The sequence below is a fragment of the Heterodontus francisci genome, chromosome 4 (assembly GCF_036365525.1).
Source record: "Heterodontus francisci isolate sHetFra1 chromosome 4, sHetFra1.hap1, whole genome shotgun sequence".
Taxonomy (NCBI): Eukaryota; Metazoa; Chordata; class Chondrichthyes; order Heterodontiformes; family Heterodontidae; genus Heterodontus; species Heterodontus francisci.
In genome coordinates, this window is record NC_090374.1 from 77306022 (window position 1) to 77331577 (window position 25556).

The 25556-nt window shown below is 42.4% G+C and overlaps 1 protein-coding gene across 1 annotated transcript in view; it reads right to left on the minus strand.

The window, feature by feature from the left end:
• Positions 1 to 10301, minus strand: part of LOC137368799 (protein limb expression 1 homolog) — a 64091-nt gene extending 53790 nt beyond the window's left edge. Inside the window, exons 1-2 of the mRNA XM_068029004.1 lie at positions 10220 to 10301; positions 1754 to 1917 (exon numbers count right to left, since the gene is read on the minus strand). Coding sequence (XP_067885105.1) covers positions 1754 to 1917; positions 10220 to 10301 — 246 coding nt within the window. The remainder of the gene's footprint in view (positions 1 to 1753; positions 1918 to 10219) is intronic.
• Between the last annotated feature and the right edge of the window lie 15255 nt (positions 10302 to 25556).

Below are 25556 nucleotides of genomic sequence, written 5' to 3' on the forward strand. Positions count from 1 at the left end.
GAGGAGAACCTTTTGTGTGAAGTTGTGGTGAACTGGAATGCATTGCCTGAAAGCAGATTCAATAGCAACTTTCAAAAAGGAATTAGGTAAATACTGTAAAGGAAATAGTTGCAGGGCTATGGCGAAAGAGCACTAATTAGATAGTTATTTCCAAGAACTGGCACAGGCATGATAAACTGAAAGATCTCCTTCTGTGCTGTAAGCTCCTATGCAGTACATCACCTGATTGTCCAGATCTCATGCTTGCTGTGAGCAGGCACAGGTTCTATGATGGGTCTTCCAAAGGTTCCAAAAATTTATAATCAAAGGTAATCAATTATCAGACAAGATGAATTACCTCAGAATGCTAGCCCTGTTTTCCTTGTAGGAAATGCTGAAAAAAAATTCTTACCACTTTAATTCATTTAGACCCGGAGTTACCCCCATCAGAGCAGGAGGGTGTGCTTCGATATCTCACACAGAGCAGCCCTGTCATTCCTTTACAAGCATGGGCTGCTCACCTTGAATAGTAAAATGAAGTTGTTGTGTGGGTTTAGGGTGGTGTTAATGGTCTGGATTAATGGTCAAATGGTCAAAGCAGTGGACAGAGTTTCCATCCTGATGAACTTCAGCTGGCAAAGAGCAAACACAACAATTTTGAGCCATGTATCTACACAAGAAAAGCATCTAGGAGTGCTATTTGTTATATTTACTTTTTCATTATTTTTACAATATATCCTCCATTTCTTAGTGCTATGCATCATTCCTGTTAAGCTGCTGCAAGTCCTCTAACAACACTCTGTAACTGTTGCTAAAGAGTGAATGAAGAAAATCCCCAACCCCCACCCTCTGATTTTCCCTCTCTGTGAACTGCTTCACATTCACTCAGCACTTCACATCCCAGCTGAGTTTGTGAACCCGAGATGTGGGAAATCATGGGCATGTATAGATGTACTAACATTTCATGATAGCTGCAGGAAAAAGAAACTGTTGTATTAGAAGATGCTCTCCATAGACTTCAATTCCTTCAATTTCTGTATTTGTAAAGCAGTAGGCACACATCTCATAAAATTCTCAAATTCTGTAGGAAAATTGGCTCATAATCAGATATGGGTAGGAAATAAGAATACTTGGCAATCTATAAGGATATGTGGCAGGACAAAGCTAATTTTTGTGAGTTGAACAGGCAGTTAACATACTGCAAGGTGTGTTCTTGTAAAGGTTAAAAAAAATAGCTGTTTGGGCTTACTGCTTTAAATTACACTTTTACCTCATGTCGCATTATCATGTTCTCCACAGACTCAATGAATGACATTATTATGTTTCAGTTTTGTATTGACGAAAAGAACATTTATCAGACTGAGAAAATATTGTTTTGCAGAATACAAATAATAGGGACAGAAAGAGAACCAAAGAGAACTCCCCATCATTTCAACTCAGATGAATATAAAGAAAGATTTTCAATGAAAATAATCCATTCCTTTAGCACCTTCTGACAAATGCCTTGTAATAATTACAAAATGAATGTAAAAGTTTGTCAGTATTCAGCCATCGTATCAAAGATGTTAGTAAAATGTTGAATGGCAACAACATTACTGGGCTGAATGGCCTATGGCTGTAACATTCTACAGATGAATCCAGTACATTGGAGATGAGCAAAAATCCAAGGACAGAATAAGAGGAGTACTATGTAAAAGAAGTATCATCGTTAAAGTATAGACTATAACGTACAATGTACATCTGTAAGGCAAAATATAATGTAAATAAGTGTTACCTGGAAGCTGCCAAAGCAACTGCCTCCTGGCAGAGTGACATAACATATATATGGAGCAAAAGGAGATGGCACTGACTCGTACACTACGAGACTTCCATTCTTAAAGACAGCTCCTTGCTTTCTCTTCTTCTCCCAAAACTCCTGCAATGTTTCTACCACATTCACTGCGTGAAAACAAAAAAAGGGGCATTTTAAAATGTTTAGGGAAGGTCAGCAAATATGTTTCTTATCGTCATTTAACGAATTTTTTCTTGTGTAAACCTGTTAAATAGCAACAAATGTAATTTATTCCTTAGTTTTGAGTATGAATTAATTCGACTATAACATTTTAAGACAATGTAATGCTGAAGCTTGTATTACATATGCTTTTCAAATGTGAAAAACTTTTCTTTTTCTTTTAGAGATACAGCACTGAAACAGGCCCTTCGGCCCACCGAGTCTGTGCTGACCATTAACCACCCATTTATACTAATCCTACATTAATCCCATATTCCTACCACATCCCCAACCACCTACCTATACTAGGGCCAAGTTATAATGGCCAATTTACCTATCAACCTGCAAGTCTTTGGCTGTGGGAGGAAACCGGAGAACCCGGCGAAAACCCACGCGTTCACAGGGAGAACTTGCAAACTCCGCACAGGCAGTACCCAGAATTGAACCCGGGTCGCTGGAGGTGTGAGGCTGTGGTGCTAACCACGGTGCCACTGTGCACTGTTTAACTGTTTAGAATAACTGAGTACAGGTGACAAATATTTACACTATATGGTCTGGCACCAGTTTTAAACAATGACCATGATTTTACTTTAATGTGAGCCTTTAATTCATGTATTGGTTCATCACAGATTGGGGGATAAAGGTTAATTTCAGTTAATTCCTCCCCATAGTGGTGTAATAATTGGTTGAGATCATTTTCGGGCACATAACCAGTGGCACGTCATCAGCGCACGCTGAACCAAGAGGTTCAAGGCCAGCCTAACTTCACCTATTGACCTCAGTTATATTGCCTAGGCCAATTTCACCACAACAGGAAACTAAACAGTTTTAAATAGATGAATTAACCATATCAGCCATTGAAGAAACATGAGCGGAGCAGGCCTGGCTCACAATAGAATCCAATTTCTGCAAACATGCCTAAAACAGGTGTTAGGTCTCTCATTCACAAGTCTGGTCAAATGTCTTTCAGGCGTCCTTGAAGTGCAGGACATTGATTGCCAAAATTGGCCTTCATTGTGCCTGTTTTACGTTTGTAAAATAGATGCAACGGAGTCCAATTTCTATATCACTGAGTTACCAAACATTTTCATGTCAGAAAAGGCTAGGCATTCCTGTGCAGAGAGAAGATTATTTGGAATCAGAGCCAGTTCCATGCTACTCTTATGCATTCCCTATAGCTAGTCTGAAAGTATTGGCTTATGGTTACTCTCTTGGATGTGAATCAAATGTGGCACATGTTAAAGAAAGAAGTTAGGGAGAAAAAAATCTCAAAAAAAGACTTACACATATAAAGTGCTTTTTATGACCTCAGGACGTCTCAAAGTTTTTTTTATTTGTTCCTGAGATGTGGGCGTCGCTGACACAGTATTTATTGCCCATCCCCAATTGCCCTTGAGAAGGTGGTGGTGAGCTGCCCTCTTGCAGTCCATGTGGAGTAGGTACACCTACAGTGCTGTTAGGAAGGGAGTTCCAGGATTGTGACCCAGCGACAGTGAAGGATTGGCGATATAGTTCCAAGCCAGGATGGTGTGTGACTTAGAGGGGAACTTGCAGGTGGTATTCCCATGCATCTGCTGCCCTTGTCCTTCTAGGTGGTAGAGGTCGCAGGTTTGGAAGGTGCTGTCTAAGGAGTCTTGGTGCGTTGCTGCAGTGCATCCTGCAGATGTGTGTCGGTGGTGGAGGGAGTGAATGGACGGGGTGCCAATCGGGCTGTTTTGTTCTGGATGGTGTTGAGCTTCTTAAATGTTGTTGGAGCTGCACCCATCCAGGCAAGTGGAGAGTATTCCATCACACTCCTGACTTGTGCCATGTAGTTGGTGGACAGGCTTTGGGAGTCAGGAGGTGAGTTACTCGCCGCAGAATTCCTAGCCTCCAACCTGCTCTTGTAGCCACAGTATTTATATGGCTACTCCAGTTCAGTTTCTAGTCAGTGGTAAGCTCCAGGATGTTGATAGTGGGGGATTCAGTGATCATAGTGCCATTGAATGTCAAGAGGAGATGGTTAGATTCTCTCTTGTTGGAGATGGTCATTGCCTGGCACTTTTGTGGCACGAATGTAACTTGCCACTTATCAGTCCAAGACTGGATATTGTCCAGATGTTGCTGCATTTCTACATGGACTGCTTCAGTATCTGAGAAGTAGCGAATAGTGCTGAACATTGTGCAATCATCAGTGAATATCCCCACTTCTGACCTTATGATTGAAGGAAGGTCATTGATGAAACAGCTGAAGATGGTTGGGCCTAGGACACTACCCTGAAGAACTCCTGGATGTTCTGGAACTGAGATGATTGACCTCCAACAACCACAACCATCTTCCTTTGCACTAGGTACAACTCCAACCAGCAGAGAGTTTTCCCCCGATTCCCATTGACTCCAGTTTTGCTAGGGCTCCTTGATGCCATACCCAGTCAAATGCTGCCTTGATGTCAAGGGCAGTCATTCTCACCTCACCTCACCTCTTGACTTCAGCTCATTTGCCAAAGTGCTTTGCAGCAAATGAAGCACAGCACAAAAATGTCATGCCTTCATAATAAAAAATAATTTAAGTTTGACACCCTCCTTCTACACCATTTCTTAAATCACACAATGATGCCTCTAATCTCGCTCTCCCTCGATGGGATGGATTTCGTTCCCAGCCCGACGTGGGTTCTGTAGCGGGCGGGGGGAAGGCGGGGGAGGGCCAAAAATCTGGAGTGGCGGTGGCCGCCACGGAACCCGACTCTGGGATTGCTGGGCTTGATCTTCCTGGTAGTGGGGAAGCTCTGTGACAGCCCCTCTGCTGCTTTGTGATAGGACCTGCGTTGCCATATGTAAGTTACATCTTTGCATGAATTAAAATGTAAACCACAGTGATCTTACCGTCAGTTCCCGATCTTCAGTGCGACATGCGGCACTTCCGTCCCTTCACTTACCCATCCAGAGAAAGCTGGCACCACCGAGGTGGGGAAGGGCTGAACTCTGCACTCTGCTGGGTTTGGGGGGTGGGGGTGGTGGAAGGGTTGAATTCTGTTATGTTGTGCTGTTTGCAGAGCTGGCAGCTTTTTAAAAATGGCGACAGCATCTGCTCCTTTAACAGTGATGCCGTGAATGGCGTCGCTGGGGGTTGCCCCGCCATGTAATTAGGAGTGTGGGGGTGGCCGCCATCAATATAAAAAGTGGCCACCCACCAAGTAATCGCAGCCGTGCGGGTCCCGTGGGGGAAGGCTACCGGGTTCCACACCCACCGCCGCTCCTACATAGTCCAGCCCATGTTTCCCTTCAGGTTTTGCTGCTTAGCTTTTTTCTGTGTTAAAGATGGTATATAAATGCAAGTGGTTAATGGACAGTGGTGGTGTCTTGCATTATGGACCTCAGCCCTAAACCTAGAATTCTCAATAAAAATCCCTCAGAACAGCCACCTAGGAATATAAAATTTGACTTAATAACAAATATTCCAATGGTTTTTAAACAAGAAATTCAAAAACTGTATGCAAAGCAGTCTACATCTAAATGGCCAGTAATACTTTAAATGACCCTCTCCCCCACACTTGGGCTGATAAATGGCAAGTAACATTCGTGGCATACAAGTGACAGGCAATAACTGTCTCCAACAAGAGAGAATTTAACAATATCCCTTTGACATTCAAAGGCATTACCATCACTGAATCTCCCACCATCAACAGCCTGGGGGTTCCCATTGACCAGAAACTTATCTGGACCAGCCATATAAATACAGTGGCTACAAGAGCAGGTCAGAGGCTGGGAATTCTGCGATGAGGAACTCACCTCCTGAGTCCCAAAAACTTGTCCACAATTTACAAGGCACAAGTCAGGAGTGTTATGGAATATTCTTCACTTGCTTGGATGAGTGCAGGTTCCAACAGCACTCAAAAAGCTTGACACCATCCAGACAAAGCAGCCTGTTTGATCGGTACACCATCCACCATCCTAAACATTCACTCCCTCCATCACCGTCGCACAGTGGCAGCAATGTGTACCATTTACAAGATGCACAGCAGCAACTTGCCAAGGCTCCTTCGAAGGCACCTTCCAAACACAAGATCTTTACCACCTAGATGAACAAGGGAGCAGGCATATGGGAACACCACCGCCTGCAAGTTCTCCTCCAAGACACACACCATCCTGACTTGGAACTATATTGTCGTTCCTTCACTGTTTCTGGGTCAAAATCCTGGAACTCCCTCCCGAACAGCACTGTGGGTGTACTTAGACACCACATCGACTGCAGTGGTTCAAGAAGGTGGCTCACCACCACCTTCTCAAGGGCAAATAGAGATGGGCAACAAATGCCGGCCTAGCCAGCGATGCTCACAACCTACGAACGAATAAAAAAAAACCTTGCTGGCTCGGTGAACAAAGGAAGTCCTCCAATATCTGTTGATTGTTTACCTAGACTTAAGAACACCCTGCTATGTAACATTTTCAACATCCATGACAGTCCCATCTCATTTTCTGTTTAGTTGTAAGTGAGGAAATCACTGTGTCTATTTGTGACGTATTTACTAATTCACCAGGTTGCCAATTAAACTTACAGATTTCAAATCTATTGTCCTTTTCTCCAGGTCAGTATCAGCTAATTCAATCACTACCTTTCTCTGGGTAAAACAAATGAAGAATGAAAAGAGTAATAAAAAGAAATTAAAGTAAGAGTTGGACTAAAAAGGACAAAACATTGCAAGAATATTTTTCATTAATCTTTTAAAAAATTCCCAAAAGAATGGAAAGGAAAGGAAATAGTTACCCACATATGTGCAACCTTTTTAAAGCCTTTCCATTTATTTACTGATTGGAAAGTATTACAATATTCCATCATTACTTTATTCCCATCCAGAAATATAAAAAGATCCCTGGTAGTGGAACTTTTGAACCTTTCTGAATGTCAGAGTAACCCTGACGAGTTTTGTACACTTCTGAATTAATGACACCTGTTCGGAATTGCTCTAATGCTGCAGAGAAATCTGCAGAATGTACAAGTAGTGCAGCCTTTTCACTTTTGTAATGCTGTTAGCCTCTTGTATTCTTCTATAATTTCAACTAAGTACAACAGCTTCCAGAAGTGTCAATTCTGCTACTGAAATGTTACATGAGAATATAAGATTCACAAAATAGTATCTCTGTGGGTTCATGGAGGCTTGCAAATGACAATTCTTTTGTTGAAGAATGTTTGCAAAAGCCTAGCTTTAAAGGATACTGTTATTTTGATTTCAAATAGTTTACTTCAGATTCTGCTTCCCTTGTCCTCAGTTTCTAGTTTTCTGAGAATAAAAAGGTGTTCAAATATTCAATGCAATTCCTCATAGCTCGTGTCAATGAATGCATCAAATGCAGAATCAGTTAGATCTAAGACAGGAACCTGGCAGTTGAAAAAGTAGTTATGCATATTGGGCTCTAAGCTTGATGTATGGAAAGTCATAAATATATACACAGCATATGTTTCCCATTGCTGGCTCTATATTTTAAACCTCAAGTGTTCTGTGATTGATAAAAATGGTGCCCCACTAGTCTGTGGACTTCATCATCATTGAATATTATTTACATAGCAAAAAAAGGATGGTGGATGCTTTTAAAAACAACAATTAACTTTTGTTTCAAAAGTATGGGATTCATTCAAACAGACTCCTTTGTTAATCTCTATGTGCTAGGTTTAGAGCTTTTGGGAGATCAAATCTAAATAACATCCTGCATTACTTATCTCTATCTTGCCATTCAATCAGTAACCAAGTACTTTAGATGACAGTAGGATTGTAACTCTCAACTAACACTATGCTGGTGTTCTTAGAAGTTTTTCTGCAGTATCAATGCCAGATTTTCAATTAATAATTTTATTTGAAAAGTGCAACTTCTATGTTGAAATTTAGCAATACTAAATACAAATATAATGTGCAAAATTAAATATCAAATGAAAAGAAAATCTAATCTAATCACATCCTAGTCTTATAGCCTAGGATTATAACTTTCGTTTCAGTTTAGAATTTGTCTGAGGTTAGATTAGATTAGATTAGATTAGAGATACAGCACTGAAACAGGCCCTTCGGCCCACCGAGTCTGTGCCGACCATCAACCACCCAGTTATATAATCCTACACTAATCCCATATTCCTAACAAACATCCCCACTTGATCCTATATTTCCCTACCACCTACCTATACTAGTGACAATTTATAAAGGCCAATTTACCTACCAACCTGCAAGTCTTTTGGCTTGTGGGAGGAAACCGGAGCACCCGGAGAAAACCCACGCAGACACAGGGAGAACTTGCAAACTCCACACAGGCAGTACCCGGAATCGAACCCGGGTCCCTGGAGCTGTGAGGCTGGGTGCTAACCACTTAATCATCAGAAACTTGAAAAGGAATCCAAGTTATAACTACAATAAGTTCTGCTTTTTGGCCATGTGATTACAAGGAATTACAAAGGAAATTGGTTTTTAATATTTACTAAAAAGTGAGTAGAATGGCTATTGCTAGGGATAATTCTTCTGGTACTCATATCTCTGTCCTGATAACATTGAGACTCTACAGAAAATGAAAAATAGAGGAACAAATAACTTCTTCGATTAAATTCTACTAAAAACCGCAGTAGTCAGTTGAATGTTTAAATTCTGTACTGATTGGAACTGGTGCTTGGAGGTTATGAAACAGCTTGACACAGTTTGGGAATGGATTGCATCAACTTGACAGGCTTTTCAACACCAGAAATGAGTTATCTTTTATCTTATCAAGTACCACCCAAACAATAACACCACAAAAATATGCAGCACACTCAAAGCTCAGCCTTTCTCTGCTGAAAATTAGTAATAAATATTTCCATCAGGTATTAAATATGACAGTGATTTCAAAAGCTAAATGAGTCATTAACATTTTCAATCTGTACAAGAAAGAAAAGAACTGCAAATGTTGCAAATTGAGACACAAACACAAAATGCTTGAAATACAGAGCATGGCCAAATATAAGTTCAGTTCTGAGAAAGAGTTTTACACCTGAAATGCTAACCTGCCTTTTCTCTCTGCAATTGCTGACTGACCCTCTGTATATCTCCAACATTTTCTATTTTTGTTTCTGATTTTGAGTTTTCAGTTTTATTCCTTTTTTTGTACTGTTTGATTTATTGATACTTTGCTTTCAGGTATGTCAACCTTGAAGAAATTCAGTTCTTCATAATTTTCTTTGCTTCTTTCACCCTGTTTACCATCATTGCCTGTGACTGTATTTGCCTGCATTCTGTCATTTTTGTTTAACATCTGGTAACTTAGTTATTGAAAATAGGATAGAATAATTAATTGTGTTTATCTTGTCTAGGTAATATTAATGGTAGCTTATAGTTTAACATAAAAAATAGTTTGATTGTAATGCTCAATGCTCAACTTATTTTGACTATTAAAAAGTGCACTGTATTATTTGCAAGGCATGATCCCAATTTCAATGTAAATGCAGTTAGGAAAATTCTGTCAGCAAGCAGTAAATTGCAACTGCCATACTTTTGAAGTTTATTGTGTGCCATAAGGACTAGTCACAGTCAAATACCACAAACTTAATTTATGTAGTACTCCTTTGTGCGAGCCAAAGTGTAGTCCTATTTAATTATATAACAACTATTACTGTGAACTTTAGAGAGCTATAACATTTCAGGGAGGCAGAGATTGCCATTATAAAACTAATGAATTACTATAACTTTCTTTTGTTTGTATATGACAGTAACATGTTTTATATTTCAAGTGAGAAATCACTTGAAAGTCCACCTCAGTTGGCTGAACACATTCATGTCAGAGCACACAGCAGAAATAACTACCTTTATATACACTATAGTATTCAGATTTCTTTGAAACAAAGCACTTTTGGTTCCAAAAAGGCTATTTGTTGTTAGCACAGACTCAGCCATTTAAATAATACTTTCAATGAGATTTAGGAAGTAAAGAAAATCACTGTGAAATGTTGTTCTTGGTTTGTGTACAGCTCCATTTCACAAGAAATAATTTGTTTATAAAATAGCAAAAAGAACAAGATGAAACAAGAAATATAATCACACCTGCTTATGAGATAGCTCAAAAATCAATTTGTATTTTTGATTTCCTAGTTCTCGAAATATTTATTATAACGGTAGAAATGTGTACAATTTTCAAACAGGCATGATAAAGCATACCATGAACCTGCAGACTTGCAAAAGTAATTTTGAATTTTCTATTGGCATATGAAGTTACAGCAATAGATTTGCAGAATTATTTTTCAAATGCTACACAAAGTTTACTCACAGTCTGTAAAGACGAATGCAGGATTTTTGTCAGGCAGCAGTGAGGAAACTATATCTTGCAGAGATTTCATTTTATTATCCATCTTGTGTCTATCTTCTCCAGATTACATGCATGCAGTTCCCTCATGCCTGAATTATTCTAGCTCTGCACTGAGATGCTGTGAAAGTCTAATGATGCAGTATGGACTAGTAAGGCTTGTTATATACATCTGCCAATCAGACATCGAGTAGTCTGAAAAGCCCACCAGGGGTCCTTATCCCTGGCTTGCTCACCTTTGAGCTAATTAGCTATCTGACAAGCATCATTTCTTCTGTTTCATCCTATTTGATGTACACAACCATTGACAGCCACCTAATCATGTGAAAGAAATTCCTTTCCTGACGCAGCAGTCAAAGACTAGTTGTTTCAGTGTTTTGAAGCACAGATATGTCTGCTTAGTGGCAGTTGAACATCTCAAGCTGCTTAATTATGATTATCATGAAAGTTAACACCAAACCTCTATGTCTGCGGAAAGGATATGAGGTGAGTTTAATAGAAATACGAAATATAACTGAATCTCATCTGTTACTTTAAGTCAAAAAATATGCAATGAATTTTCAGTTAGCATAAAGATTGAAACTAGACATTGAATCTTTTGCCCTCACCAAAATAAAAAGCTTTTGTTTCAATAGCTGTCATCTTGTTGGAAAAGCTGTTGTGATCTAGATGAAAACATAGACAGCATGGATCACCTCCATTTCATTCTGCACTCCAGACCTGCTGCACTAGGTCCGGAATGCCTGATGTTTTTAAAAGCCTTTCCAGTCATGTCTCAAAAGTACAACGTGACATCAACTTAAAAACTTCACAGTCCTGTCTGAGGGGCCAGAATTTTCACAATCATTGCCTAAAATCAAACCTTGACATTACTGAATGTGCTCTGTGTATTTTTTGAATAGATATTTGAGTTTTTTTAAATCATAGAACCTCTACATTATTTTTGCAGTTGAGTATTATGTCTGCAGTTACAGTGTCTGCAGTTACAATAACAAACCCTCTTGAATGAACTGCCAGTTGCAATTCTAGGCATCACTGTTGTTGCAGTAGGAATGCAGTAGCAATCATCTTTCTCAAAAGAGTATGCCCTGCTGCACAACATAATAAGACTATAATCCAGTCCTTTAGAGTAGGGCAGTGACTGGCAACTAAGGTCTGAGTTAATGTTGTGTTTTCTAGTAGAGGTATGTGCTTTGGTTTCCTTATTAACTTGATTTAACCTTAGCTTTTACTTTCAAGGCTCTAAAGCATGAAGTCAAAGATCTCGTTGATGCTGACACTGGAAAATAGGACTAATTACTTCCCATTAAAACAATATCCCCCAAAATTGGCAGACCATAGCTTCCTGGTGGCTATACTGAAATCATGTCCACTGGAGATTGCGGGATCACTGGGAGAACATCTAATTTAAATGGAATTGGCAGTGCCACACTAGTACGGGTGGATATCCAGTGTCAGTTGACCCCATTTAGTTAGAAATCCTGGTGCTTTCATCATTGGGAGGGGATTGCCAAAGTCCTCCCCCATCTCACGACACCCCCCTCTCCCTGTGTATCCCTTCAGCTATAAGGGAACTGACCAAATCCAGTTTTTAAAATAACATTTACTCCTCCTGGATCTTTCTGGTGAGGTCCACTTATGCACATCTGGAGTTCGGTATGCCTCAACTCACTTTGTTGTACAGTCAGAAATTTACTGCACACAAGGAAGCTGTTCAGCCCATCACTGGCCGAAAAAGAGGTATCCAGTTACCACTTTCCAGCTCGTCGTCTGTAGTCTTGTAACTTACTGCACTTCAAGTGCATATCCAAGTACTTTTTAAATGAGATGAGTTTTACGACCTCTACCACCCTTTCAGACAGTGAATTCCAGACCCCTACCACCCTCGAGGTGAAAAGATTTCTCCTTAACTCCCCTATAATCCTTCTACCAATTACTTTAAATCTATCCTGCATGGATATTGACATCTAGGTAATAGGTCCTATTATCCAATCTATCTAGACTCCTCAATTTTATACACCTCAGTTAAATCTCCTCAGCCTCCTCTATTCCAAAGAAAACAACCCCAGCCTTTCCAATCTTTCCTCATTTCCAGTCCTGGCAACATCCTTGTAAATTTCCTCATGCGCTCACATCCTTTCGATAATGTGGTGACCAGAACTGTATGCAATACTTTAGCAGTGAACTAACTAGAGTTTTAGCAAAAGCTGATGCCAACTCTCTGACACTTCCTCCTACCTCCCCCGGATCATGACTCCGCCACCGAACATCAAGCCATTGTTTTCAGCACTGTTATTGACTTCATTTCCTCTGGAGATCTTCCCTCCACAGCTTCCCATCTCATAGACCCCAACCCTGTACAGCCCACTTCTACTTCCTTCCCAGGATCCACAAACAGGACTGCCCGAGTAGACCTATTGGGCTGAATTTTACCAGCCCCCCGACATCGGGGGTTGTGATGGGGGGGGGGCCAGAAAATACCTCTGGGAGAGGCCCGCCATGGGCTTCAATGTCAGGAAGGAGCCGACGGCGAGACCTCCTGGCAGACCGCCAAATGCACAGCGATGGCAACTTAATTTAAATATTTAAATATATTCTAATTAATGCATAATTACTTACCTTGTTGCGATGGCCGTCCCACGCCGATATTCTGGCCAGTTGCCAGAACTCCCACCCTTCGGATCTCCATTTGGAGATCTGAGGTGGCACGTTGGTGGGGAGTGGGGGGGGAACTAGTGAAGTTTTCAGGGCGGGGGGTGGGGGAGAGCAGGACAAACCCTTGCTATAGGTTGAGGGGATGCTGGGAAGGGGTTGAAGGTCAAAGTTAATAAAGTTCATGGTGAAAGTTTGGGATCAGAAGAAAAGTTTTTTGGGGGAGAGAGGGAAATTAATAAACTGATTAGTCATGGGGGGAGATGGAATTGGAACTTTGAATAAAATTTTAATTTTAATTTTTTAAGAACAGTCCCTTTAAAAATTTAAATGCCTTGGAAGGGCCTGTAGCCCTTTAAAAATGGTGCCGGCCCTTGTGGGCATTCGCCCCCTCCATGTAAATGAGCCGCAGCGCTAAATATTGCGTGTGCGCTGTGCCATTTTTGAAGCTCGCTGCCCCCGATGACGTAGATTGGCAGTGAGCTATAAAATTTCAGTCCATTGTTTCAGCCTGTCCTTGTCCCACTGAACTGATTTCTTGCTATCTCGACTCTATTTTTTCTTCCCTTGTCCAGTCTCTTCCCACCTATATCTGTGACTCTTCTGACACCCTCCGTCACTTTAACAATTTCCAGTTTCCTGGCCCTGCTCGTCTCCTCTTCACAATGGACATACAATTTCTCTACATCTCCATCCCCCACCAGGACGATCTGAGGGCTCTCCACTTCTTTCTTGAATGAAGGTCCAACCAGTCCCATCCACCACCACTCTCCTCCGTCTGGCTAAACTTGTTCTCATGTTGAGAAACTTCTCCTTCAACTCCACTTATTTCCTTCCTCCAAATAAATGGTGTTGCTATGGGTACCCACATAGTTCCTAGCTATGCCGGCCTTTTTCTGGTATATGCCGGACATTTCTTGTTCAAGTCCTGCTTGGGCTACCTCCATCAACTCTTTTGCCATTGCATTGATGACTGTATCGGTGCCATTTCCTGCTCTCGCCCTGAACTGGAAACCTTCATTAACTTTGCTTCCAATTTCCACCCTTCTCTCACCTTCACATGGTCCATCTCCGACACTTCCCTTCCCTTTCTCAACTTTTCTGTCTCCATTTCTGAGGATAGGCTGTCAACTAATATTCATTATAAGCCCACTGACTCCCACAGCTACCTCGACTTTGCTTCCTCACACCCTGCTTTCTGTAAGAACTGTATTCCATTCTCTCAGTTTCTCCGTCTCTGTCACATCTATTCTGATGATGCAACCTTCCACATCAAGGCGTCTGATATGTCTTCCCTTTTCCTCAACCGAGGATTTCCCCTCCACTGTGGTTGACAGGGCCCTCGACCATGTCTGACCTATTTCCGCACTTCTGATATCACCCCTTCCCCTCTTTCCCAGAACCATGATAGGGTTCCCCTTGTCCTCACCTTCCAGCTCACCAGCCTCCGTATTCAACGGATCATCCTCCGCCATTTGCGCCACCTCTAGCGTGATGCCACCACATCTTCCCCTCTCCTTTCAGCATTCCGAAGGGACCGTTTCCCCCCCGCGACTCCCTGGTCCACTTTTCAATCACCCCCAACACCCCATTCCCTTCCCCTGACCCCTTTCCATTGGTTTCAGAACTCAAGCGGCGGCTGGAGTCACTGTTCTGCATCCACAAGGCAGAGGATTATGTGGATAGCACGTTTAAGGAGGTGGTCACACCACAAATTAGTAGCATGCAGGCAGACAGGGAATGGATGACCGCCAGGCAGTCTAAGAGAACCAGGCAGGCAGTGCAGGAGTTCCCTGAGTCTATCTTACTTGCTAATCAATTTTCCATTTTGGATACTGGTGAGAGCGATGGTTCCTCGGGGGAGTGCAGCCAGAGCAAAGTCCATGGCACCACAGGTGGCTCAGCTGCACAGGAGGGGAGGAAGAAGAGTGGAAGAGCAATAGTGATAGGGGATTTGATAGTCAGTGGATCAGACAGGCGTTTCTGCGGCAGTAAACATGACTCCAGGATGGTGTGTTATCTCCTTGGTTTCCAGAAATAGTAGTAAACCTGAGGATTGGAAGGATTTTAGAATACAGCAAAGGAGGACAAAGAAACTGATAAAGAAAGGGAGAATGGAATATGAATGTAAGATCGCAAAAAATATAAAAACGGACTGTAAAAGCTTCTACAGGTACGTAAAAAGGAAACGTTTGGCTAAGACAAATGTGGGTCCATTACAGGCAGAGTCAGGAGAATTTATAATGAGGAATAGAGAAATGGCAGAGAAGCTAAATGATTACTTTGTGCCTATCTTCATTAAGGAAGAAACAAGAAATCTCCCAGAATTAGAGATCCAAGGCATTAGGGGAAATGAGGAATTGAAGGAAATTATTATTAGTAAGAAAGTTGTATTGGAGAAATTAATGGGGCTGAAGGTTGATAAGTCCCCAGGACTTGATATTCTATATTCAAGACTGTTGAAAGAGGTAGCTATGGAGATAGTGGATGCATTGGTGATCATCTTCCAAAATTCTATCGATTCGGAGCGGTTCTTGCAGATTGGAAGGTCGCAAATGTCACCCCACTATTTAAGAAGGGAGGGAGAGAGAAAACAGGGAATTACTGACCTGTTAGCCTTACATCAGTCATTGGGAAAATGCTAGAATCTATTCTAAAGGATGTGATAAATGGACACTTGGATAATAATGATCCAATTGGGCATAGTCAACATGGATTTATGAATGGGAAATCATGTTTGACGAACCTGTTGGAGTTTTTTTGAGGATGTTACTAACAGAATTGATAAAGGGGAGTTGTTGGGCGTGGTATACTTGGATTTTCAGAAGGCTTTTGATAAAGACCCCCACAAGAGGTTGGTTAGCAAAATTAATGCACATGGCATAGGAGGTAATATACTGGCATGGAATAAGGATTGGTTAACAGGCAGAAAGCAGCAAGCAGGAATAAATGGGTCATTCTCACATTGGCAGGCTATGACTAATAGGGTATCGCAGGCATCAGTGGTTGGGCCCCAGCTGTTCGCAATATATATCAATGATGTGGATGTGGTAACCAAATGTAATATTTCCAAGTTCGCGGATGACACAAAACTAGGTGGGAATGTGTGTTGTGAGGAAGATGCAATGTGGCTTCAAGGGGATTTGGACAGACTTAGTGAGTGGGCAAGAACATGGCAGATGGAATATAATCTGGAAAAATGTGAGGCTATCCACTTTGGTAGGAAAAATAAATGTGCAGAGTATTTCTTAAATGGTAAGAGATTAGAAAGTGTAGATGTACAAAGGGACCTGGTTGTCCTTGTCAATAAGTCACTGAAAGCTAACATGCAGCTGCAGCAGGTAACTAGGAAGACTAATGGTATGTTAGCCTTTATCGTAAGAGGATTTGTGTACAGGAGTAGTGAAGTCTTGCTTCAACTGTATAGAACCTTTGTTAGACCATACCTGGAGTAGTGTGTGCAGTTTTGGCGCCCTTACCTTAGGAAGGATATTATTGCCATAGAGGGAGTGCAACGAAGATTCACCAGACTTGTTCCCGGGATGGCGGGACTGTCCTATGAAAAGAGATTGGGAAACTGGGCCTGTATTCTCTAGAGTTTCAAAGAATGAGAGGTCATCTCATTGAAACCTACAAAATACTTAAAGGGATAGACAGGGTGGATGCAGGTAAGATGTTTCCCCTGGTTGGGGAGTCTAGAACGAGGGGACACAATTTCAAAATAAGGGGGAAGCCACCCAGGACAGAGATGAGGAGAAATTTCTTTACTCAGAGGGTTGTGAATCTTTGGAAATCTCTAGCCCAGAGGGCTGTGGAATCTCAGTCATTGATTATGTTTAAAGCAAAGATTGACAGAGTTCTAAATACCAATGACATAAGGGAATATGGGGCTAGTGTGGGGAAAAGGAATTGAAGTGATCAGCCATGATCATATTGGAGGTTCAATGGATTGAATGACTAACTCCTATTTCTATGTTCCTAAACATAGGAGATACAAAACCTTCCCCTTTACTCCTTTCTCCTCACCATCCAAGGCCCCAAACATTACTTGTACTTCTCTCTATTTAGTATACTGTATTCTCTGCATGTGGTCTGCTCTACATTGGGAAGACCAAATGTAGTTTGGGTGACCACTTTGCAGAACACCTCCTTCAGTCTGCAAGCGTGAGCCTGAGCTTCCAATGGGCCACTATTTTAATTCTCCACCTTGCTCTCACACTGACATCTCTGTCTTTGGCCTACTGCAGTGTTCCAATGAAGCTCAATGTAAGCTCGAGGAACAGCACCTCACCTTTCAATTAGGCATTTTACAGCCTTCCGGACTCAACATTGAGTTCAACAATTTCAGACCGTAATCTCTGCCCCCATTTTATTTCCTTTTCTTTGCACATTTCAGTCTTAATCTTGTTTTCTCTTATCTTTTCTTTCGAACAGTGGCTGTTCATTATTCTATCATTTACACCATTCTCTGGACACATCTTTTATCTCTTTACTTGTTGCATTATTACTCTCATTGGCTCTGCCTCATGAACTCTTTTGTCATTTAATGTTTCCCAACTTCTGCCCTATCACAGACCTTCCTGTTTGTTCTTTTTCTGCCCTTCCCCATTTGGCCTATTTAAAACATAACACATTTGTAACTTTTCCCATTTCTGATGAAAGATCATTGACCTGAAACATTAACTCTGTTTTTCAGTCCACAGATGCTGCCAGACTTGCTAAATACTTCCAGTATTTTCTGTTTTTATTTCAGATTTCCAGCATCTATGGTATTTTACTTTTGTATGAGAGTTTTGTACAGTTCGCGTATAACCTCCTTGTTCTTATATTCTGTGCCTCAGCTGATAAAGATAAGTATCCCGTATGCCTTCTTAAGCATCTATCTATCTGTCCTGCCTGGCACAGGGATCTGTGGACACGCACTTCAAGGACCCTCTGTTCCTCTACACTTCTCAGTATCCTTTCCTGGTTTACCCTCGCGTAATGAATTATTTCACACTTCTCCGGATTGAACTCCATTTGCCACTTTTCTGCCCACCTGACCAGTCCATTGAAACCTTCCTGTGGTCTACACATTTCTTCCCCCCATCAACTACAAGGCCAATTTTCGTATCATCTGCAAATTTCTTAATCATGCCCCATACATTTAAGTCTAAATCATTGATATGTACCAAGGAAAGCAAGGGACCTAGTACTGAGCTTTGTGGAACCCCAGTGGAAACAGTCTTCGAGTCACAAAAACACCATTTGACCATTACCATTTGCTTCCTGCCACTGAGCCAATTTTAGATCTGATTTCCACTTACTGTTGGATCCCATGGGCTTTTACTTTTCTAACCGGTCTGCCATGTGACACCTTGCCAAAAACCTTAAGATGCATGTAGACTACATTAAACATTGACCCTCATTGACCCTCCATGTTACCTCCTCAAAAAATTCAATCTAGTTAGTCGGACATGACCGAACCTTAAAAAATCCATAAATAAAAGCAAAATACTGCAGATGCTGGAAATCTGAAATAAAAACAAGAAATGCTGGAACTGTTCAACAGGTCTAGCAGCATCGGTGGAGAGAGAAGCAGAGTTGACATTTCAGGTCACCTTTGATGAAAGGTCACTGACCTGAAACATTAACTCTGCTTCTCTCTCCACTGATGCTGCCAGACCTGCTGAGTATTTCCAGCACTTCTTGTTTTTATTAGTTAAAAAATTCATGACTGACTGTCCTTGATTAATCTGTGCTCTTCTAAATGACAATTAATACGGTCGCTTGGAGCTTTTTCCAATAACTTGCCCAGCACCGAGCTTAGACTAACTCTAATTACTTGGTCTATCCCTTTCTCTCTTTTTAAACAATGGTACAATGTAAGCAGTCCTCCAGTCTGTTGTCTTTGAGATGGAGAGTATATTGAGGGTTGAATAGGATGCTGAGATTGCATACAGTCTGGATCAGCCAAAGTCTATGGCTGGGCTGAGGGATGTAATCAGTAATGAGGGTATAATGTGGTGAGGGCCAAAGATGATAGCTTCAGTCCTCCAGGTGTTTAACTGGAGGAAATTGCAGCTCATCCAGAACTGGATATCGAACAAGATGTTTGTCAATTTTAAAAGAGAGAGACACAGATCTTTGAAGGAGGCAGGACAGGTTAACAAAGTTATTAAGGTATTTAGATTTCTGGGCTTTATAAATAAATGCTTAGGGCAGAATTTTTACTGACCTGACCTACAGGGAAGAGGTCAGTCAAAAGGTCGGGGGAACCCACCATTCGGGATTCCCCCACATGCTGTGGAGCTTTAACTCCATAGCATGTCACTAACATCACTGATCGGTTCCCCGCTCAGAGTCCAGCCTGATTGATAGGTGGGCCTTCAGTCGGGCGGCAAGCCAGTCAGTGATGACCACAGCAGCAGGAAAGTCTGCACCGAGGACAGAGGGTCGAAGGGAAGGGTCAACTGGTTGGGGGTATCATTTGATCAGTAGGGGGACAGCTGGGACGGGGGGGTGGGGGGTTCGAACCAGGGAGGGATGGTTCGATAGGTGAAGGAGTTGATTGGAGGAGGGGAGAGGCTCACTCGGGAGTGGACTGGGAGGACAGGAGGTCAATCAGTAGGGGAGGAATTGGGCTCGATTGGGTGGGCTTCTAATCCCAGGGGAGAGTGTCAGTGGGCGGTGCCTGAGCAGGGTCTGGTTGGAAGCCTCATATGGGAGGGAATTGAGGCCTCGGAGTTGGGGAAGAATTGGCCTTGGGGGTGATTGGCGATCTTTTGCGTTGGGGGATATCGAAGGTCTGATGTTGGAGAAAATCAAGGCCTGAGGGTGGAGGAGGTCAGAGGCCTTGTGGTGTGGGGTGGGGGGGGGGGGGGATTGGAGATCTTGGGGTTGGAGTGGTTCAGAGACCTGGAAGTGGGGGGATCGGGGTCTGAGTGTGGGGTGTGGTCAGAGGCCTTGTGATTGGGGCATTACCAGAGGCCTCATGGGGCCACAGTAGAAATCAGATTCCTGGGGTGTTTGGAGGTCTTGAGGGGTGGGGGGAATCAGAGGCCTGGAGCTGGAGTTGGGGTTAGGAGGCCTTCTGGTTGGGGGAATCAGAGACTGGGGGAGGGTGGTGGGGAAGGATTGAGGTCTGAGGGTTGGGGGAGGTAAGGGGTTTGGGTTGAGAGGGGTGAATTGATGGCTTGCTGGTGATCAGAGGCCTTTGAGGGAAGGTTGTGGGGGCGGAGCCTGATCTCAAATCTTCACAGGCAGGCACCTAGATCCAGGTGTGAAGGCACTTACCTCCTGAATCCACCAAGTCCTCCCCTCGATGAAGCTATTAAAGTTTTAAACCTGAATGATAATGAAGTTTGTAGAGTATTTGTAGAGTCACAATGCTGCTGGAAAGTGTACCCATAACCTTCAATCCCATTCATAACCAGATTTTATCCAGCTTATTTTAAAGTAAAAATCATTGATGCAACACTAATTATTTTTTGTGAGAGTGTTCCAAGATAACTACTCCCCCATGTAGAAAAACAATTCCTGTAATTTCTATTCCCACTTGATTACACATGTCCTTTGGTTCTGCACTCGCAATCCTAATTAGCTTTCTTGCATCTACATAGTCTACACATTTCAGCATCTTACCAAATATGAAACAGCAGTGCCAGTCAAATGATCTATCTATCTTGCATTCGTCTAGTCCTTGGACCAATGGATGTATAAGGGGGATTTCTGAGAGTTCCTTAAATATATGTAATATTTGATGTGCATGCCTTTTTTGGACAGACACTTTTGAAATCCATGTACATTAAGTAGTTAGATAGAACAGTTTGGTTCTGAATAACTATTAAACATTATTCCTACTGTTTTTTTTTCTCATTTTCATACAAATGGGAACAGACTTAAATGAACATTTGGAAACAAAGTTGTAAAGTTGGCACAAATTTTGCCACCAAATATTTTTAAAAACTAACAATACATGGAGTGCTGATATAATTTTAAACCATCAAATTCGTGTACAAATTGGCATTAAATTTTGGCAAAGGTTTTTAACTACAATTTGATGAATAAGTTACAAAAATTTGATAACAAGTAAGGCACTTTGGTTGGGGATATCAAGGGCCTTCTTGACATAAACTTTCAAATACCTGAAGGATACATTCTGTTAAAGTGTAGAATGTTTAAAAGACTACACTTGAAATGTAAATTTGGAGCTGCCAGTGCAGTTTCTACATAAACCCATTCATGACCTATGATGACACGAGATATGGTTGGAATCCTGCCGATGATGTATTTTGAGAATAAATTGGCCATTGCCATTTCTTGTACCACAAAAGTTAAAACAAACATACCTTCCCGAAAATGAATGTGTTTATGTTTGTGCTGAGATTCAGAGCTGAAGAAAATGAACCTTTGAACCTCTATATGGGAAGCTTTTTTTATTTAGACAGACTCTTTCATTCAGCTGGTATTTATTTTCCAGCTGTCATGGTTATGTGGAAAGCATCACTCACTGTCTGATTATGTAACAAAGGAAGTCAAATATACTTTTTGTCTTTATTAAAGGAGTAATTTATGGCTACTTTTCATTTTAATTTGTAGGTACTGAAGATGATTACCCTGCATAACTATATAAACAATACTGAGATAAAGCATACATGTAACCAGAATAGGTTGCTCCTAAGTATAAAATGTGTTTAATGTGAAATTTTATAGACTTCTCTGAGGGCTTGTGCCATATATCGAAATGTGCCTGACCTTAATTTCAACCTGTCTCAAAAAACTGAATTTTCTTTAAAAACAAAGGGTAGGATTTTATCCTGCCTTTGTAAACACGAACGGAGGCAGTGGGGGCAGGCAAAATGGCATATCAGATGGTGTGCCCAACATTGTCCTGCCCCCATGCCATATTGTCCAAGGTGGAAGGCTGAGGACAGCCTTCCCACCCGGGCCATTCGAGGCCCTTAAGTGGTCAATTAATGGGGGTGGGGTGGGGGCGGGGACCCTCCTATAGCGGGCAATCCATGGCTTCTCCCCCTGCAAGACGGCCTCCACCCGCACCAGTATTCCCTTCTACCCCACCTCCCCCACCCCTCACTGGAGCCCGCCTGACTGACCCCAGAGACTTCGATCTCACTTAATTGTGTCCCGGGGTCTCTGACATCTTGTCCACTACGGGACAACGTCCCCAATGGTGGGCAGTTAACAGGCTGCCCACTGTGGAATTGCACTGGGGGTATAGCAGAGGGCTGAGGCAGGGTCTCCACTTCCCCCCCACCCCCGCCACCTTCCAGCCTGCCGCCAGGACTGCCATCTCTGGGATAAAATCATGTACATGTGGATAAGGAAATGGAATAGTTTATTTAATATTTTCCTGTTAACTTGTTTATAGTATTTTGTCCATGCTAACTGATCTCCCATGGTGTTGGTTGTGAACCGACAATATGGCAATGTTTGAGAGCTGTGATTAACCTGAAAATGAAAATGATGGTGTTGCCAGCATTGAACTTGAACATTGAACATGCTTTATTATGTGGATTTTCTTGTCCCAATGCCTTCACCATTAACAGTATACTGAGCTCCTGTATTAACAGAAAAGCGGGGTGACAGCAAGGAGTACAGAATCAGCACTTTTTGCTGCTGTCATTGCATTTTATTAGCACCATCTGCTATTTCACTGAATCTGTTTCGTAGTGACACAAAGGTAATGGAATTTTGACCAGTTTTCAGCTCACCGGCAGCTGTACATATTCCCATTGGCAAGAGATCACAAGCCCAAAGCCCAACAAGCCAGGAGGAACTTTGCACAAAGTGCTGACTGAAGTTCTTGGTTTAAAATGATCCTTGCAGAGAAGTAACTGAACAATTGGCTTTCTTTCTAATATATCTGCTTTGATAGGAGAGATTTATCCAATTGAGGCACAAATGATGGAGAACAGTCTACTCACTATATATCACTGCTTTCAGAACAATATAAAAATTATAAAAATGCCAGAACGGATTTTCTGAAAGCTTTTCTGACAGCTTAGTGAGTTACTTCGGTATAGGACCTGAGCCATACAGTTTAATCCCTGAATATCTGCTGAGATCACGATCTCAGTTGGCCTGAGGACCCCTGGGTTTGTGAGGGTAAAATTGGACAGGATCCGAGCCCTTGATTACAAGCCTGCATTGTCTGCTGGAAGCGCTTTATAAATAGAATCATTGGGCAAAATTTTAACTCCTAAGGGGACGGGAATGGGGGTGTGGCTGAGGAGAAGGTGAATTTGAATGCAGGCAGGAGGTTAAAGCCCCAAAAACTGGCATTGGGTCAGAAACCTAACATGATCGCATTCACTTCTGGGTTTGCAGACGAGTGGGAAACCCCTGTGGAACTTTTTTTTCATTCATTCATGGGATGTCGGCGTCACTGGCTAGGCTAGAATTTATTGTCCATTCCTAATTGCCCTTGAGAAGGTGGTGGTGAGCTGCCTTCTTGAACCGCTGCAATCCTTGGGGTGTAGGTATACCCACAGTGCTGTTAGGAAGGGAGTTCCAGGTTTGACCCAGCGACAGTGAAGGAATGGCGATATAGTTCCAAGTCAGGATGGTGTGCGGGTAAGTAATTAAGATATTTAAATCCCCAATTAACTCAGGATTAAACACTGAAAATAGCGATCGTATGGGTTTCCCAAACTGTGTGGAACTTGTCAGGGTCATCTAGGCGACAGCACAGCAGGGAGTGCTTGTTCAGTGAAATTGACTGGCTAAGAAGCCTTAGAACAGTGAAACTGAATAACTGTAGCCATAGCTAGGTCAGAGGCTGCTGCTCACAGTTCTACTTCTCAGAGATTGCTTGCATTGCTTGACAGGTGATTGCCAACTCCTTGGAAGTCATTTCACCTTGATCTGCACTTCCCTGCTGTCAGTCTTCACCATAGCGTGATAGCAGTTTATGCAGCTCTAATTTGCACCTCTAATGTGGAGCAACAGAACCAGGAGTAACACCAGCAGCAGCACAAGCTGCCTTCTCCTCAGCCACATGCAGCTCCACAGGGCAGAGAGGATAGATACAAAGATCCAGCTCAAAGGAGGCTAGGCCAACACAGGGCGTATAGGCAGAGGATCAACTTTCTCTCTCAGGAGGCCCACGTTGTCATGGCAGTTTGTTGCTGACATCTGCAGCCTCCTGGAACAAGACCAGTGGACCAGGTGGGCATGCAATGTCAGTGGGTGTTAAGGTGGCTGTCACTGGAGGACACCCTCCGCCCATTTCTTTACCTCTCGCTGGAGTTCTGCATTTCCTTCTCCTGCAAGGAGAGAAAGCAGAAAGTTGTCAGTGAGAAATGGATTGTGTGGAGAGGAAGGAAGGACAACATTTGTGAATGGTGGCTGCGAGGCATGGGTTTGAGATGGCGCAAAGATGGGTAAGGTTGAGTATTGGCTTTTCAAATGGAGATGTGAGGAGGTGCCTGGAGACAGAGGAATGAGAGGAGCTGCAAGGTGTGTTGGTCTGAGGAGTGTTGTGCAGGAGAATACTGGGGAAGTCAGAGTGTGGAGTGTGGCACCTGAAAGTATTGTGTCACTCACCTTTCCTGCCCTCCTAAGGTCTTGAATGTCTTGGCACTGTATCCAGGTTTGAGAGATCACTCTCCTGCTGCTCACTTCCTCAACCACTTCTATCTACACCTGCTTGGTTTGAGAGGTTGTCCTTTTCCTTCTGTCCTTGGGAATCATCACCTCACTTTAGTCCCTCAGATCCTGCAGCAGGACCTCCAGAGACCCGGGGGCAGCCTCCCCAGGTCTCCATTTGATTCTTGGCTTCAATGATGACTCAGTTCTGAGTTCTGATGAAAAGTCATTGACCTGAAACGTTAACTCTGTTTCTCTATCCAGGGCCGATCATTTAGGACTGAGATGAGGAGAAATTTCTTCACTCAAAGGGTAGTGAATTTTTAGAATTCTCTACCAAAAAGGGTTGTAGATGTTGCATCGTTGAATATATTTAAGGCTGAGATAGACAGATTCTCTAATGGAATTAAGGGATATGAGGAGCAGGTGGGAAAGTGAAATTGAAGTCGAAAATCAACCTTGATCGTATTGAGTGGCAGAGCAGGCTCGACAGGCCTACGGTCTACTCCTGATTCTATTTCTTCTGCTCTTATGTTCTCCACAGGTGCTCCATGTCCTTCCTTGACAGATTCGATGCGTCATCACGCCTGCTGTCTGAGATTGATTGGGAAATATGGAAGCAGGATGCGAATACCGTAGCTGAGTTAAAGAGACACGGCAAAGCGCACGTCAATTACAAACGAATTTCCGACCTGCTACTGGTCCCACCTCACCCCAACCACCGTTTCATGCGGCTCTGTTATGTTAAGATTCTGCCCATAGATTTTGCATCACAGGAGACGACATTCAGCCCATTGCATTTGTTCCAGTTCTCTGAAAGACTGAGCCAATTAATCCCATTCCCCTGATCTTTCCCCATACTATTTTAAAGTTTTTGTTTTCAAATATTTATTCACTTCCCTTTTTAAAAGTTATGATGGATTTCATTTTCGGTATTGTTTCTGTTGGGGGTCGTTTAGCAAAGTTGGCCGGATCATGATGCACAAAAACACCAACAGTATAGGTTCAATCCTTATACCAGTTGGCATAGTTTATGGAGGCCTGCCTCTTGCCTTGCTCC